The sequence below is a fragment of the Rhinolophus sinicus genome, linkage group LG10 (assembly GCF_036562045.2).
Source record: "Rhinolophus sinicus isolate RSC01 linkage group LG10, ASM3656204v1, whole genome shotgun sequence".
In the NCBI taxonomy this organism is placed as follows: domain Eukaryota; kingdom Metazoa; phylum Chordata; class Mammalia; order Chiroptera; family Rhinolophidae; genus Rhinolophus; species Rhinolophus sinicus.
Window position 1 is genome coordinate 76,111,150 of NC_133759.1, and position 13,109 is coordinate 76,124,258.

Consider the following 13,109-nt stretch of genomic DNA (forward strand, 5'->3'; position numbering starts at 1 on the left):
TATTTGATGAATTGATATGAGGGTCCATTATTTTATCTTGCTTGGGATTTTGAACATCAGACTTGCAGAATTAGAGGAGAGTGGAGATTGGCTAGTTCACCTCTGTAGTATTGTAGACAGATGGTCATCACATAAAACTTGTGCTTCAACATTCAAATGACCAGATTCCCATTATTCTAAGAGGCAGCCCATTCCATGAAGGTTAAAACTTAGACTTACTGGGTGAGTTAAAATACGTGGCTTTTTAGCGAAGATTCAGAAGTCCAGCCTGCTGTGGTTTTGGATGTAATGTTGCAATTAAGTTATATGCTTAAATGTTTATTTTATCTTCTAGGGCTTGCATTTCTTTTGGTCCTAAGAATCGTTCAATTGGAGCAGCAGCTAAAAGCCAGGTAGGTAGAGCTTTGTTTTTTCCTAAACTGGCTGATTTCTCTGGGTTGTCCATCCTTCCAGCCAGCAACGATTCGAGTGCCCGGTGTGTGCCTCGCACTGGTAAGCCTAGGCGTACAGGTGAGAGAGACAGACCTGATCCCTCTGTGTGTGCTCGAGTGATGAGCTCGGACAGTACCACCTGTTTCATGCACACTGCTAGGATGTGTTTTGCTCAGATCTTATTTAAGCAAGACTTGTTCCTGGACTTTTTAAAGGCTTCTTAAAGTCTGTCTTGTTGGGCCTTTCATCTTTCTCATCATATGAGGGTCAGCGTTGTCTCTAGATTTGATCTCGTTAATCATGGTTCTCAAGGAAGGAAATCATACTTGTAGAAGCACATCAGCTTACCTACCATTCGTTTACTTTGTAAACCAGGAACCTGACATATTTGCTGGTTTCTGAGTAACCAGAGCAGCAGAATTGCGAGCTCTATTATCCTGAGTGTCAGAGGTTGCTGTAAAATTAAGGAGTTGCATGTATGACCTTTTTTTTTGTTCAATCTGGAACAAAATATAGCTGAATAACTGTCTCTCTGGACTGGGCAGGGCCTAACATTTATAAGCCTAAGAAAATGGTGCTTGGCCAGTTGATTATTAATTTAACTGGGTGTTTTATAATCTCATTTTCAAAAAGCTCAAGATAGTTTAGGAGGCAGTAGATACCAAGTACACAGCGTTATTGAAATGTCTTTCCTTCTAAAATTCCAGTGAATTCTTCCTGTTTTTAAGTTTGCTTTCATTATTGAGAATACAAGTTATTGTACTAACCTGGCTGCCTATTTCTAGGTTGACATACTTATTGTGATACTGAGTTTCTGCTTGGCAGCTTACTGAAGCAGGACCTGGTTTGGGAGACCTCACTGTTTTACAAAAGGACTTCTGTGTGTGCCTTTTGACATACCCGACGCAGAGTTGCTCTGCAGCTTTTCCTTGTGGATCGTTACACTGCTTAACTCTTGCATTGGGAAGAGGAGCCTGTAAATCTTAAGCACAAATTCATTCTTGAATTTTTTGAATGTCCATGCCCATAAATTATAATAGTTAATGCTAGAGAAATTAGAAAATATAATAGTATAAGGAATTTGGAAGTTACCCAGACTACCATTATCTAAAAAGCACTGTTAGTATCTTAATGTGGAACCTTTTGTAGTCTTTCTAAGCATATGAACATGTTTTTCCCTCCTCAGAAAGTGAAGTCATTCTCTGTAGATACTTACCTTCCCGCCTCCTATAATGACCTTACACACTGTGGCTATACCATCATGTACTGACCCATACCCACTTAGGCTATTTCCGGTCTGCTGGGATTATAAATACATTCTGTCAATATCTCTTTGCATTCATCATTGTGTACTTAGTGTTGTCTTTTTCCCCCCTTATGATAAGTTTTTTTCATTGGAATTTCTGAATCGATAACATAATTCCAAATTGACTCCATATTCATAGAAACAAGTATGGGCAGTTTGAATCACAAACTGGGTAATTTCTAAGGCTAGAAATAATTTTGTTATGTAAATGTTTATTAGAATTTTAAGACAGAAAATACTTTTCTAAGTGTAATGACCTGTCTTTATGGAGAAGCAGGACAAGCCAGGCTGTGGTCTGTTACCTGTACAAGCTCCTCACCCCTCAAGCCTCACTTCACATGCCAGCAGGCATCATTCAGAAAGGTTTAGAGCTGAAGAAAACTGGAACTCCGAAGGAAACTTTGGAGTTAAAATGATGCTAGTTCAGTCTGAAGCTGTTGAATGTCTTTTTCCCTAATTTAATTGCTGTTAGTCTTTCTACTCTGTGACTTTGATATTCTTTCTCTTAGATCATTTCCAATGCAAAGAACACAGTCCAGGGATTTAAAAGATTCCATGGCCGAGCATTCTCTGATCCGTTTGTGGAGGCAGAAAAATCAAACCTTGCATATGATATTGTGCAATTGCCCACTGGGTTAACAGGTATTAAGGTAAGGTTCTCAAGGTAGTGCCTTATGATTAAAATGCAGCATTTTATTTTATCAGGCCAATATATATATCAGTACCATTCTGATTTCATGTTGTAATGAAAATGCTTACAAATGCTTAGGAAAAGCTTTCGCTAGTAAAGACCATTTGGCATTTTTTGAACAATTTGGATTTTGATTGTTCATATGGGTTGGATGGATGGGTAGTGATTTTTTTTTTTTTTTTTTTAAAGATTTTATTGGGGAAGGGGAACAGGACTTTATTGGGGAACACTGTGTACTTCCAGGACTTTTTTCCAAGTCAAGTTGTTGTCCTTTCAATGTCAGTTGTGGAGGGTGCCGTTCAGCTTCAAGTTGTTGTCCTTTCAGTCTTAGTTGTGGAGGGCGCAGCTCAGCTCCAGGTCCAGTTGCTGTTGCTAGTTGTAGGGGGTGCAGCCCAACATCCCTTGCGGGAGTCGAACCGGCAACCTTGTGGTTGAGAGGACGCATTCCAACCAACTGAGCCATCCGGGAGCTCAGCGGCAGCTCAGCTCAAGGTGCCGTGTTCAATCTTAGTTGCAGGGGGCGCTGCCCACCAACCCTTGCAGGACTCGAGGAGTTGAAGCAGGAACCTTGTGGCTGAGAGCCCACTGGCCCATGTGGGAATCGAACCGGCAGCCTTTGGAGTTAGGAGCATGGAGCTCCAACCGCCTGAGCCGCCGGGCCGGCCCTGGGCCGGCCCCGGGTAGTGATGTTTTGAAGTTAATGTTACCATTGATGTTTGTCTTGTTTACTGATGCAGTGGCTGTTCTGGTATGATTTTTAGGGAATGGCTTCTGGAAAAGCAGGCAAAGAAATCAACACTTTAAAGTCACTAGACAGATATCTGGTCGTACTCCTGACAGTAGGAAATAGGTTGGAAAGGTGTTCTTTTGGGGAAAAGGGGTTTGTCTTTGATATCTCTGGGACATCTAGAAGAGTCTTTTTGTGAAACATACAGTGAACTGATCATACAAAAGAGGTGAGAGGCTGGGGGATAGGTAAGGTGGACACATTGCCTCTCTAGCACTCAGAGGTGGAAACAATCCAGGGGGGTGGTTGAACTTTCCAGGCAAGTGAGCTTAGAGAGAGGAGATTTGGTATTTGAGACATCCCAATTGGAGAAATAAGAATCATGGGAACAGGCTCAAAATTCAAGAGATGATGAGAATTCTGAGAAAAAAGGTAGTCAATTATGCCATGATAGCCAAGAATTCAGTTGACTTTAGAAGTGAAGAATTCTGATAACTGAAGAATGGTCACTGGGTTTATATTAGGGTATCTGTGGCAATAATCTCAGAACAGTTTGAATGGCCTAGGGAAGGATAAAGCTGGAGTACAGAGGAGGGAAAAAGGATAAAAAAGGGAAGTGAGGAAATGGGATACTTATTGGTAGGAAACAGGACGGGTATTGTCAGATTTTGTTATAAGCATTGCAGGAGACAGAAAGAGACTAGGGAGAAACCACAGGAGCAAGTAGATCCACATACAAGGGTGGAGGAGTCCACTAAGATTAGGCAAATCGCAGGAAGAAGAGGTAGCTTAAAACGAGACTCTCCGGAAGGGGTATTTTTGCATCTTTATCAGGCGATAGAGAAGCTGTTAGATTGTAAACCCAGATAAATTGTGGCTGGCTGAGGAGCGAGGAGGCGAGGAGATGGTGGCTTTCAAGCTGAGTTGGAGCAACAGCTTAAAGGAAGAGAGTGACATTTTCTGGTCCTGACTGTAGTTGAGGAGCATGGGTACGTGTGGGAGGGGTCTTATCCTAGCCAGTCTTTCAACATTTAAAGTTTGCAACTCTCATCAAAGCTGAAGACTTACCCAAGGCAGGATATTTCGAAGTTTTGTTCATCTTTTATTCTTTAATTCACCAAGTATTTATTGTGTCAGGTCTGTCAGGTGCTGAGGCTACAGCAGTAAGTCTGACTAAAACCATGTCCTCAGGTTAGATTGGGTCCTAAATGGTAGACGATAATTAAGTCAACACAGTAAACCAAGTAACACACGTAGCATGTCAGGTGGTGAACTTTCATCACCAGAGCCCTTTATGGAAGGGCAGTGTGGCTCACAGTGAGCCACCCCAGTTTGCTTCTGCACAGGTAAATTGTCAACAGCATGTTGTTTACATAGTGCTTCTCACCTCCACGTGGCATGTTTCATAAGCGTGTTACAAAGGTAGAAGGGACCTTCCAGTTATTTTTGCTTTCAAACCTAGTTTTCTTCAATTCCCTCTTGAGATAATGTTCTGTTGGTGATGTGAGATATTGCTCATGTTAGGCTCTTAGGACATGAAGAAATGCAATAGGTCCTAGATCTTTTTGTTGTTTTATTGCAGGTGAAATACATGGAGGAAGAACGAAGTTTTACCACCGAGCAAGTGACTGCCATGCTTTTGTCCAAACTGAAGGAGACAGCGGAAAGTGTTCTTAAAAAGCCTGTTGTGGACTGTGTTGTTTCGGTGAGTTTGCTCCCTACATGTTATGGGGCGCTTGCATGAAGAAGCATTTGCATTTTGACTGCAAATAGTTATTTTTTTTGCCTTAGGTTGTATTCTTATTTTAAGAATTTATCAAACTAGTCTTCATTTTCTTGAATATTCTTTTCTGCCCTCTAGTTTTTGCTCAGGCCTCCTGTTATTCTGCCTATGTAAAGGCTTATCTGAAAGCCCACATCTTCCTGCATTTCTTCAAGCACCTGGCACGGTGTCTGATAGCCATTCATTTGTTAAATTGGTCGAGTACACTCAATGAGAAAGTCTTGTTCTCCATTCCTATCTCTGTATCTTTGCTGTTGCTGTAGTAGCACTAAAGGCAAGGCAGCGGTAGGCTTCATCTTGTCTCCTGCAGATCTCCCTCTAGATGGAAGCCTGGCTGTCAGTAGCTTTGTGCTTGTAGAATGGTACAGTCCTTAGCTACTGTTGACATTTGGGAGGCTGTATAGGCTTTGCCACTGAATCTCCTCATTCTGCAGTTATCTGGTATTTTACCTCTGTGGCCTCTTTTGTTTTAATGTTGGTGCATTGACTGACAAAGCAAGGACTGTTGGGTGGCTTTTTCATCCCACAGTCTTTTTGTCTGGTGGATTCCTTAGCTCATGGCTATCTAGTAAGCAGAACTGAACATTTGTCGGGAAGAATAGAATTATGACTGTTGTCCACATTCTGCGGGTGCAAAGAGTGAAAATGTTACTTCTCTTAAAGATTGAATACAGACACTGTTTTCTTAGATGCTTTCTGCCTTTCCTCAATGCTTCATTGATCTGTCAGATTTGTCCTTATTTCCACATCTAGTGACTTTAACGTGGATCCTGACTTACACTCGGTGTAGAAGTAAAATTTCTGTAAAATGGTGGAATGCCTGAGTGGCTTTTTCAGCTTTTGGGATCAAGTTAAAAGGTGATGTGTTAAGTCATGTGTTGGGAGTCCTCAAGGCTCCACCAACTTTGAGTGACTTGCTAGGAGAATTCACAGGACTCAGCATGTAAGCTGTCCTATCAGCTACGATTTATTACAGGGAAAGGATACAAAGCAAAACAACAAAGGGAAAAGGCACATGGACAGTGTCTGGAGGAAACCAGGTACAAGTTTCCAAGAATCCCCCGTTAACGGAATCAGGCTGGCTGCACTTGATTTTTCCAGCAACAAGTTGTGACAACATTGTGAAATGTCACACACCAGGGAAGTTCTGCCCGTAGCCTAGGAGTTCAGGATTTCTATTGGGAGTAAGTCATGTAGGTACCCTCTGCCTGGCATGTACCAAAATTCCAGGCTCCCACAAGGAAAGGAGGTATTCAGCATAAACTCAGTTGTACAAACAGTTTAGACACAGTGAGTCAGACTTAACATTTAGAGAAATTTTTCTGTCAACTTAGGGAACTGTTGCTAGGAAAGGGCCAGCCTTGCCCTTTCCAAGGGCAGCAGTCTCTGGCCTCTTTGTGAACTTTTGTGCAGTCATTCCTCTAGCCCTTGGTACCAGTGGTATATCTGATGGCTGTGTAAATAGCGCCTGGGTGTGTTTTGCTTTATTTATAAATGGATTATTGTTAAAACATAAACTTACATTTTTTAGGAAGGTAATAATAGCCCCAGTGTTCAAAAATGAATGTGTAAAAAGGAGGGTGGATAGGAAGCTTCTGCATCCTCTGCTACCTAGTGAGTAGTTCTTTCTTGTTGCGTAACAGTAGAAGAGTACATCATTTCTTTCAGTGGCTGCAAGGTACTCCAGGTTATGTGCGTACTAATTTAACAAGTCTCTGTTTTTGGACATCCCAGTTTGTTTTTTTTCTAAATTTATTTTTTTTATTGTAAAGAATGCTGCGATAGTCAACTTGAACAAATACCATTTTGTTCTTACAAGTTTGTAGGATTTATAAGTTAAATTCCTAGAAGTGCAGTTGCTGGAACAAAGGATATGTGTACAATAGTGCCTCCTTGTTTGTGGTTTCCCTTTCCCTGGTTTCAGTTACACGCAGTGAACCACAGTCTGAATATGTTAAATGGAAAATTCCAGGAATAAACAATTCATAAGTTACAAATTGCATGCCATTCTGAGTCCTCTGTCCTGCCCGACTGTGAATCATCCCTTTGTCCTCCAGTATGTCCACGCTGTATGTGCGGTACAATAAGATACTTTGAGACACCACATTCACATAACTTTTATTACAGTGTATTGTAATTGTTCTATTTATTATTGTCTCTTACTGCACCTAATTTGTAAATTAAACTTGATCATAGGTATGTATGCATAGGAAAAAACAGTATATGTAGGGTTCGGAACTATCTGTAGTTTTAGGCATTCACTGGGGTCTTGGAACATAACCCCCTCCCCCCAGTGGATAAAGGAGGAATACTGTATTTGTAATTTTAACAGCTATTGTTTAATTGCCCTTTAACGAATTCGTCCTAATTTACACTTCCACCAGCGATGTATGAGAGGGCTTATTTGACCATAGCCACACGAGCACAGCTTATTGGTGTATTAGCTCATTTCTAATAGGAGAATAATGGTATCAAAGTATGTGTGATTTTAATATTTTACTCTTTAGGTGAAGATGAACATTATAAAATTAAGAGCCATTTTGTATTTCCCTTTTTGTGAAATGTTATTTTTTGCTCTTTTTATTTTGAGTTTATAATTTTCATTTTGATTTGTAGTTCTTCATACATTAGACTAGCTCTTTGCATTTTTATGATATGAGTTGCAAATATATTTCCCCATTTGGTCATTAGAATTTTTTTATAAGTCAAGTGTATTAATCCTCTCTCACCGTTTTTCTTCTGGGTTTTGTGTTATATTTAGAAAATCCTTTCCTATTCTGATGGTAAAATTTCCTTTCATTCTGGTACTCTTGGTTGTTTTTGCTTTTTTTTTTTTAACATTTAAATCTTTTCATTTGAAGGGTATTTTGGTATAAAGTGTGCAGTTGGGATGAAACTTTACTTTTTCTGTATGGCTGGCTATCCATATGTGCTAACATTACTTACTGAATTTTCTAACTTTTCCCTACTGGTTTGAAATACCTTCTTGATTATATATAGAAAAAAATAGCTGTAGGTATTTCTGGATTTGACTGTTTTTTTGGCAGGTGCATCTTAAATGAGGAATCTTCATAATACTGTAAACTTTCAAATTTTTTTGTAGGTTCCTTGTTTCTATACTGATGCAGAAAGACGGTCAGTGATGGATGCAACACAGATTGCTGGTCTCAATTGCCTGCGACTAATGAATGAAACTACTGCAGGTAAGGGGCTATTAACTACAATTTTTGACTTGCTTATTAATCTTGAAGGTTGTGAAATCTTAAAACCCTAGGGTTTCTTGTTCTTCATTTTGATTGGAGTGCTTACCCCTATGTGTCCTAGTATTTTTGGTAACACTGTTACATTTGAAGAATTCATCTGATCAGTACATTTTCTGTACCTTCATAGCACTCAATGTTGGTATTTAATCACATGGTTGTTTGGGAGAGAAAAAAATCATATTTTTGTGTGTTTGGAGCAGTGCTTTGGTTTAAAAATTGGCCTTTTTACCACTCATGGACTAGTAGAATCAGAGGAATGGGGTGTAAAGCAACATCTCAGGGATAGGATATGTGGGAATATTGAGATGGAAATCTGGGAAAATATGTTTGGGAAAATGGGGGAAGTGGTTTGCGAACAATTGTGAAAATCATAGGAATTAGAAATGTTAAGGAACCCAACCCTAAGTGAATGTCAGCATTTAACTTTTTGAAGTTAATGATCTTCATTAATAAATAAGTGCAGAGCTTATAAAGAATTGATTCCTTGTGAAACATAGGGTATGTTACAGCTCCATTCACCATATTCAAAATCTGTTTTTTCGTACTTAAATGAATGTAAGTTTACTACTTAAATGATAATGTTATGTTGAATTTAATTTTTTCTTATGTAGTTGCTCTTGCATATGGAATCTATAAGCAAGATCTTCCTGCCTTAGAAGAGAAACCAAGAAATGTTGTTTTCATAGACATGGGGCATTCTTCTTATCAAGTTTCTGTATGTGCATTTAATAAAGGAAAAGTTAAAGTAAGTATATTTTTTTCTGGAAGACTGTATTAGAAATGTATGGTAATTAGTAATTCGGAAGGGACAATTTAAATAATTGGTTAAAGGATTTTGTTTCATTAACGGAAACTTGGCTGTGAGCCATCTTAACTAGAAACCAGGTATGTAGGGGTGGGGTGGAAGTTGTAAGCCCAAAATAATTTATTAAGCGTTGGCATGGTGTGAAGCAAAGAGCATAGGCCTTGAGGAAAAAGCTCTTAAGATTCCTGAGCCTTATTTTTCTTAATCTATAATGTGGGGGAAATAATGCTTACCTGCAAGCTTATTAACAGATTCTTTACCATATGGTGCCTTGATGTTTTAAACTGAAGATTGAGGAGATTATGATAAATGTATTCTCTTCTTGATCTTAGGGTTTTGAGTGTCCTGGAAAAAGGGTGGGGGGACTAGACTTGGATGGCCTAAAGAAACCAGACTAGGAATGATAATCTAGATTTCTGGAAAGCTTAGACCTCTGGAGAAAGCAGTTTTGTCCACAGAGAAGACTAGAAGGGTTAAAGGCGAGAAGGGGCCAGAGGGGGATCACCGTCACGTTTGAACTTTCTGGTATATGCTAGTTCCATAGTGGGAGATAGAAGCAGCTCTCTAGCGTGGTGATCCTGTCTAGAATTTGCTTACGAACCAAGGATATTGTTGGAGAGTTTAATTATTAGGGTGATGTATCAGTGTTCTTGGTGCCGAGGTCTAAAGTGGCTTTTCCCCTCAATTTGGGGATTGGTGGCTAGGGGACTATTTATCCCCAAATAAGTATTTTTTAGGTTTGGAGGACATTTTGAGACAATTAGTCATAGTCTTGTTTCTCTGAAAACTCAGCTTGGTTCTACTTTATATTCTGGCTTATATTGTTTGTAGGGTTTCTTGAAATAACAAAGAAAGCAAATCTTTGGGATGGTTGGGAAATAAGGTTTAGATTTTTAACGGATATAAATGCTGGATGAATTGTAATTCTCAGTGTTTAAACTTTACTTTGATTACTAATACAATTTCTGAAATTCTATTACCTTTTAAACAGAAGATCCAGGTCATAATTTAGTCTTGGCTTAGTGGTAATCTGCTTTTTTTTTTTGTAAATTATCCTTCACTGTCAGCTGTTACATGTCAGTTTTCCCAATGTAATTAAAATTTAATTATAAAAATACTCATTATAAAAACATCCCCAAACTTGGAAGCCATTTATGTGTAAAAAAATAATATTCATAATCTTAACTATTAGTAGTTTGGTGTGTTTCATTCTAGTCTTTTAAGAAAACAAAACTGGAATCACACCATATTTAGTTCTGTGTCCTGTTTTTCTTTTTCTTCAGTTAACATATTCAGATTATTTCCTTATCACATTTAGCATTTTTAGAAGAGATTGTTTTTATTGATTTTATTCCTTCATAAGGATGTCATCACTGATTTAATCTACTATTATTGGATCTGATTAGATGTGATCTGCTATTTGATGTGGAAAATGGATAACCCAAGCTAATTAGACTTCTCTGTTAAGTAGAAACAAATTGCTGGGAGTAAAGACTTTTTTAGCATCCTTCCTGGTAGTAAACTGCATAGAGTTAGCTAGGCCTTTGGTATTATTCATAGTGATAAGACTGGAACGGTGTGCCTGACATGTTGGTATATTTGGCCTTGGGTATATAATGGCTATTTGGAATCAGATTGGTGGAGAGGGCGTGGCGTTTTGAGGAGACTGGGTTTTTAATTCCACTTCTACTGCTTACTAGCTTTGTGACCTGCCGATTGTCTGATCTGTCTGGGCTCAGATTGTCTGATCTGTCTGGGCTTGTGGCATCATCGGTTAATGGGAGTTACAATATCTCTTTTCACAGTGGTTGTAACAATGATTAAATGACACATGCACATGGCCCTATTTCAACCTTAATATCCCCCCCTTTTTTACTACACTTACCAGTTAAATATATCACGTGATAATATTTTAAATTGATTGGTTTATTTTTGAATTATCTTTTTTTCCTAAGGTTCTGGCCACTGCATTTGACACAACACTGGGAGGCAGAAAATTTGATGAGGTATTAGTAAATCACTTCTGTGAAGAATTTGGAAAGAAATACAAGCTAGACATAAAGTCCAAAATCCGTGCTTTATTACGACTGTCTCAAGAGTGTGAGAAACTCAAGAAATTGATGAGTGCAAATGCTTCAGACCTCCCTTTGAGCATTGAATGTTTTATGAATGATGTTGATGTATCTGGAACTATGAATAGGTAACTATAATAATATTTTGATGTTAAACTGAACTGTGATTTTTCTCCACTTGGTATTAGCCTTAATTTGCCAATTATTGAAATCATCACGGTTGTTATAACTTAAGTTCTACATGTAAAAATTAGAGACCATTCAGGAACCTGCTTTGTATGTGAAGGTTGGGTTTGGTTATTCTAATAATGTAGACTTACGTTTTTATTTTGATTAATTGAATATTCTAGGAAATGGGTAGTGCTTTACATGTGCATGAATTATATGTGATTACCAGTTTTCATAAAATCAGGCCAAAGTGCTTTAATGCAGAATTATGTTGAATTTGATTTAGTCATTGATGCATAAAATGGTGTTTTTGGGTAGTTCACGGTCACTTGAAGACAGCTCTTTTTGTACAGTGCTACAAGAATTCTGGGTAATTGAGGTTTCAGGGCTGTCCTTAGAAACGCCCAGAATGTTACTGTTGTCTGGTTGGGTTGTTTGGATGGTGAGAGTGAGATGTCCTTTAGGATGTGAACTATATTGGTAGAATTCAGGCAAGACATGGCTTGTTTAGGGAAGCGAGGCCTGACCTAGCTTCAAAAAAATTGAAGCAGAATTTGAGTTGCTTGTGCCTAGTAACCAAATTCGTAGTAACCTTTCACCCTGCTTGAAAGTGACGGTTTTCATTTTTATTAAGTAGCAGTTTTGTGTGTGTTAAGTGTTAGGGGGGTTAGGGTGTAGAGGCTTACCAGTATGTGTTTCAGAAATTGTTAGTGGAATATTACATGATAATGAAAGACAAATAGATACTTGTTATATTTTTAAAAAACGGAAAGTAACTAATTAGCTGTGTGCTGCTTTTTTATAAAACAATTGTATCTACATTGTCAGGGCACATGGTATTACTCTGTTTTGTAGCCTTCATTTAGTCTTTAATGCTCATTAGCAGTCTTTTTTTTTTTTTTTTAAGCTAATGAAACTAGATGCTTTATTTCTGAATAGCATTTTGTCTAATTACCTTTTAAAAAAAATTGAGGTAAAATTCTTATACCATTTTAAAGTGAACAGTTCAGAGGCATTTAGTACATTCAGTTGTGCCATGACCACCTCTGTCTAGTGACAAAGCATTTTCATCACCCCAAAACAGACCCATCAAGCAGTTACTTGCCATTTCCTCTTACCTCTGCCCCCTGGCAACCACTAATCTATTTTTATCTTTGGATTTACCTATTCTGGATATTTCATATAAATGGAATCATACAATATGTGCTTGGCTTCTTTTTTGTCTAGCTTTTTTTGCTTAACATAATATTTTCTAGGTTCATTCACATTGTAGCATGTATTAGTTACTTAATTGCTTTTTATGGCAAATAATATTCCATTTGTATGGATATACCATATTTTCACTTATCCATTCATCGGTTGATGGACATTTGGGCTGTTTCTACCTTTTAGCTATTGTGAGTAATGCTGCTGTGAACATTCATGAACAAGTATTTGAGTCTCTTGTTTTCAGTTCATGTGGGTATATATAGACCTAGGAGTGGAATTGCTAGGCCCTATGGTAATTCTGTGTTTAGATTTGAGGAATTGCTTGCTATTAGGAATAAAACTGTCATTTCACACCCCTGGTAATATGTAAGAGTTTTGGTTGCTACTCATCCTCACCAGTATTGGTATTAGTAGTCTTGAATTTTTGCCATTCTGGTAGGTATGTTCTACACCTCTAATTTTTCTTTTTATTGAGATGTAACTCATAAAAGTGACCCTTTTAAAGTGTTTATGCTTTAGTGGTTTTTAGTATGTTCACAGAATGGTGCGGCTATCACCACAATCCAATTTTTAAAATATTTTCATCACCTCATAAAGAGCCCCTAAATGAGCTGTCAAGCTGTGGAAAGACATGGAGGAACCATATATGCATA

At 38.2% G+C, this 13,109-nt stretch overlaps 1 protein-coding gene across 1 annotated transcript in view; it reads left to right on the plus strand.

The window, feature by feature from the left end:
- HSPA4 (heat shock protein family A (Hsp70) member 4) overlaps positions 1 to 13,109 on the plus strand; it is a 37,920-nt gene that overhangs the window by 10,026 nt on the left and 14,785 nt on the right. Inside the window, exons 2-7 of the mRNA XM_019756079.2 lie at positions 335 to 392; positions 2,248 to 2,388; positions 4,739 to 4,861; positions 8,043 to 8,142; positions 8,814 to 8,947; positions 10,963 to 11,207. Of these exons, the coding sequence (XP_019611638.1) occupies positions 335 to 392; positions 2,248 to 2,388; positions 4,739 to 4,861; positions 8,043 to 8,142; positions 8,814 to 8,947; positions 10,963 to 11,207 (801 nt within the window). The remainder of the gene's footprint in view (positions 1 to 334; positions 393 to 2,247; positions 2,389 to 4,738; positions 4,862 to 8,042; positions 8,143 to 8,813; positions 8,948 to 10,962; positions 11,208 to 13,109) is intronic.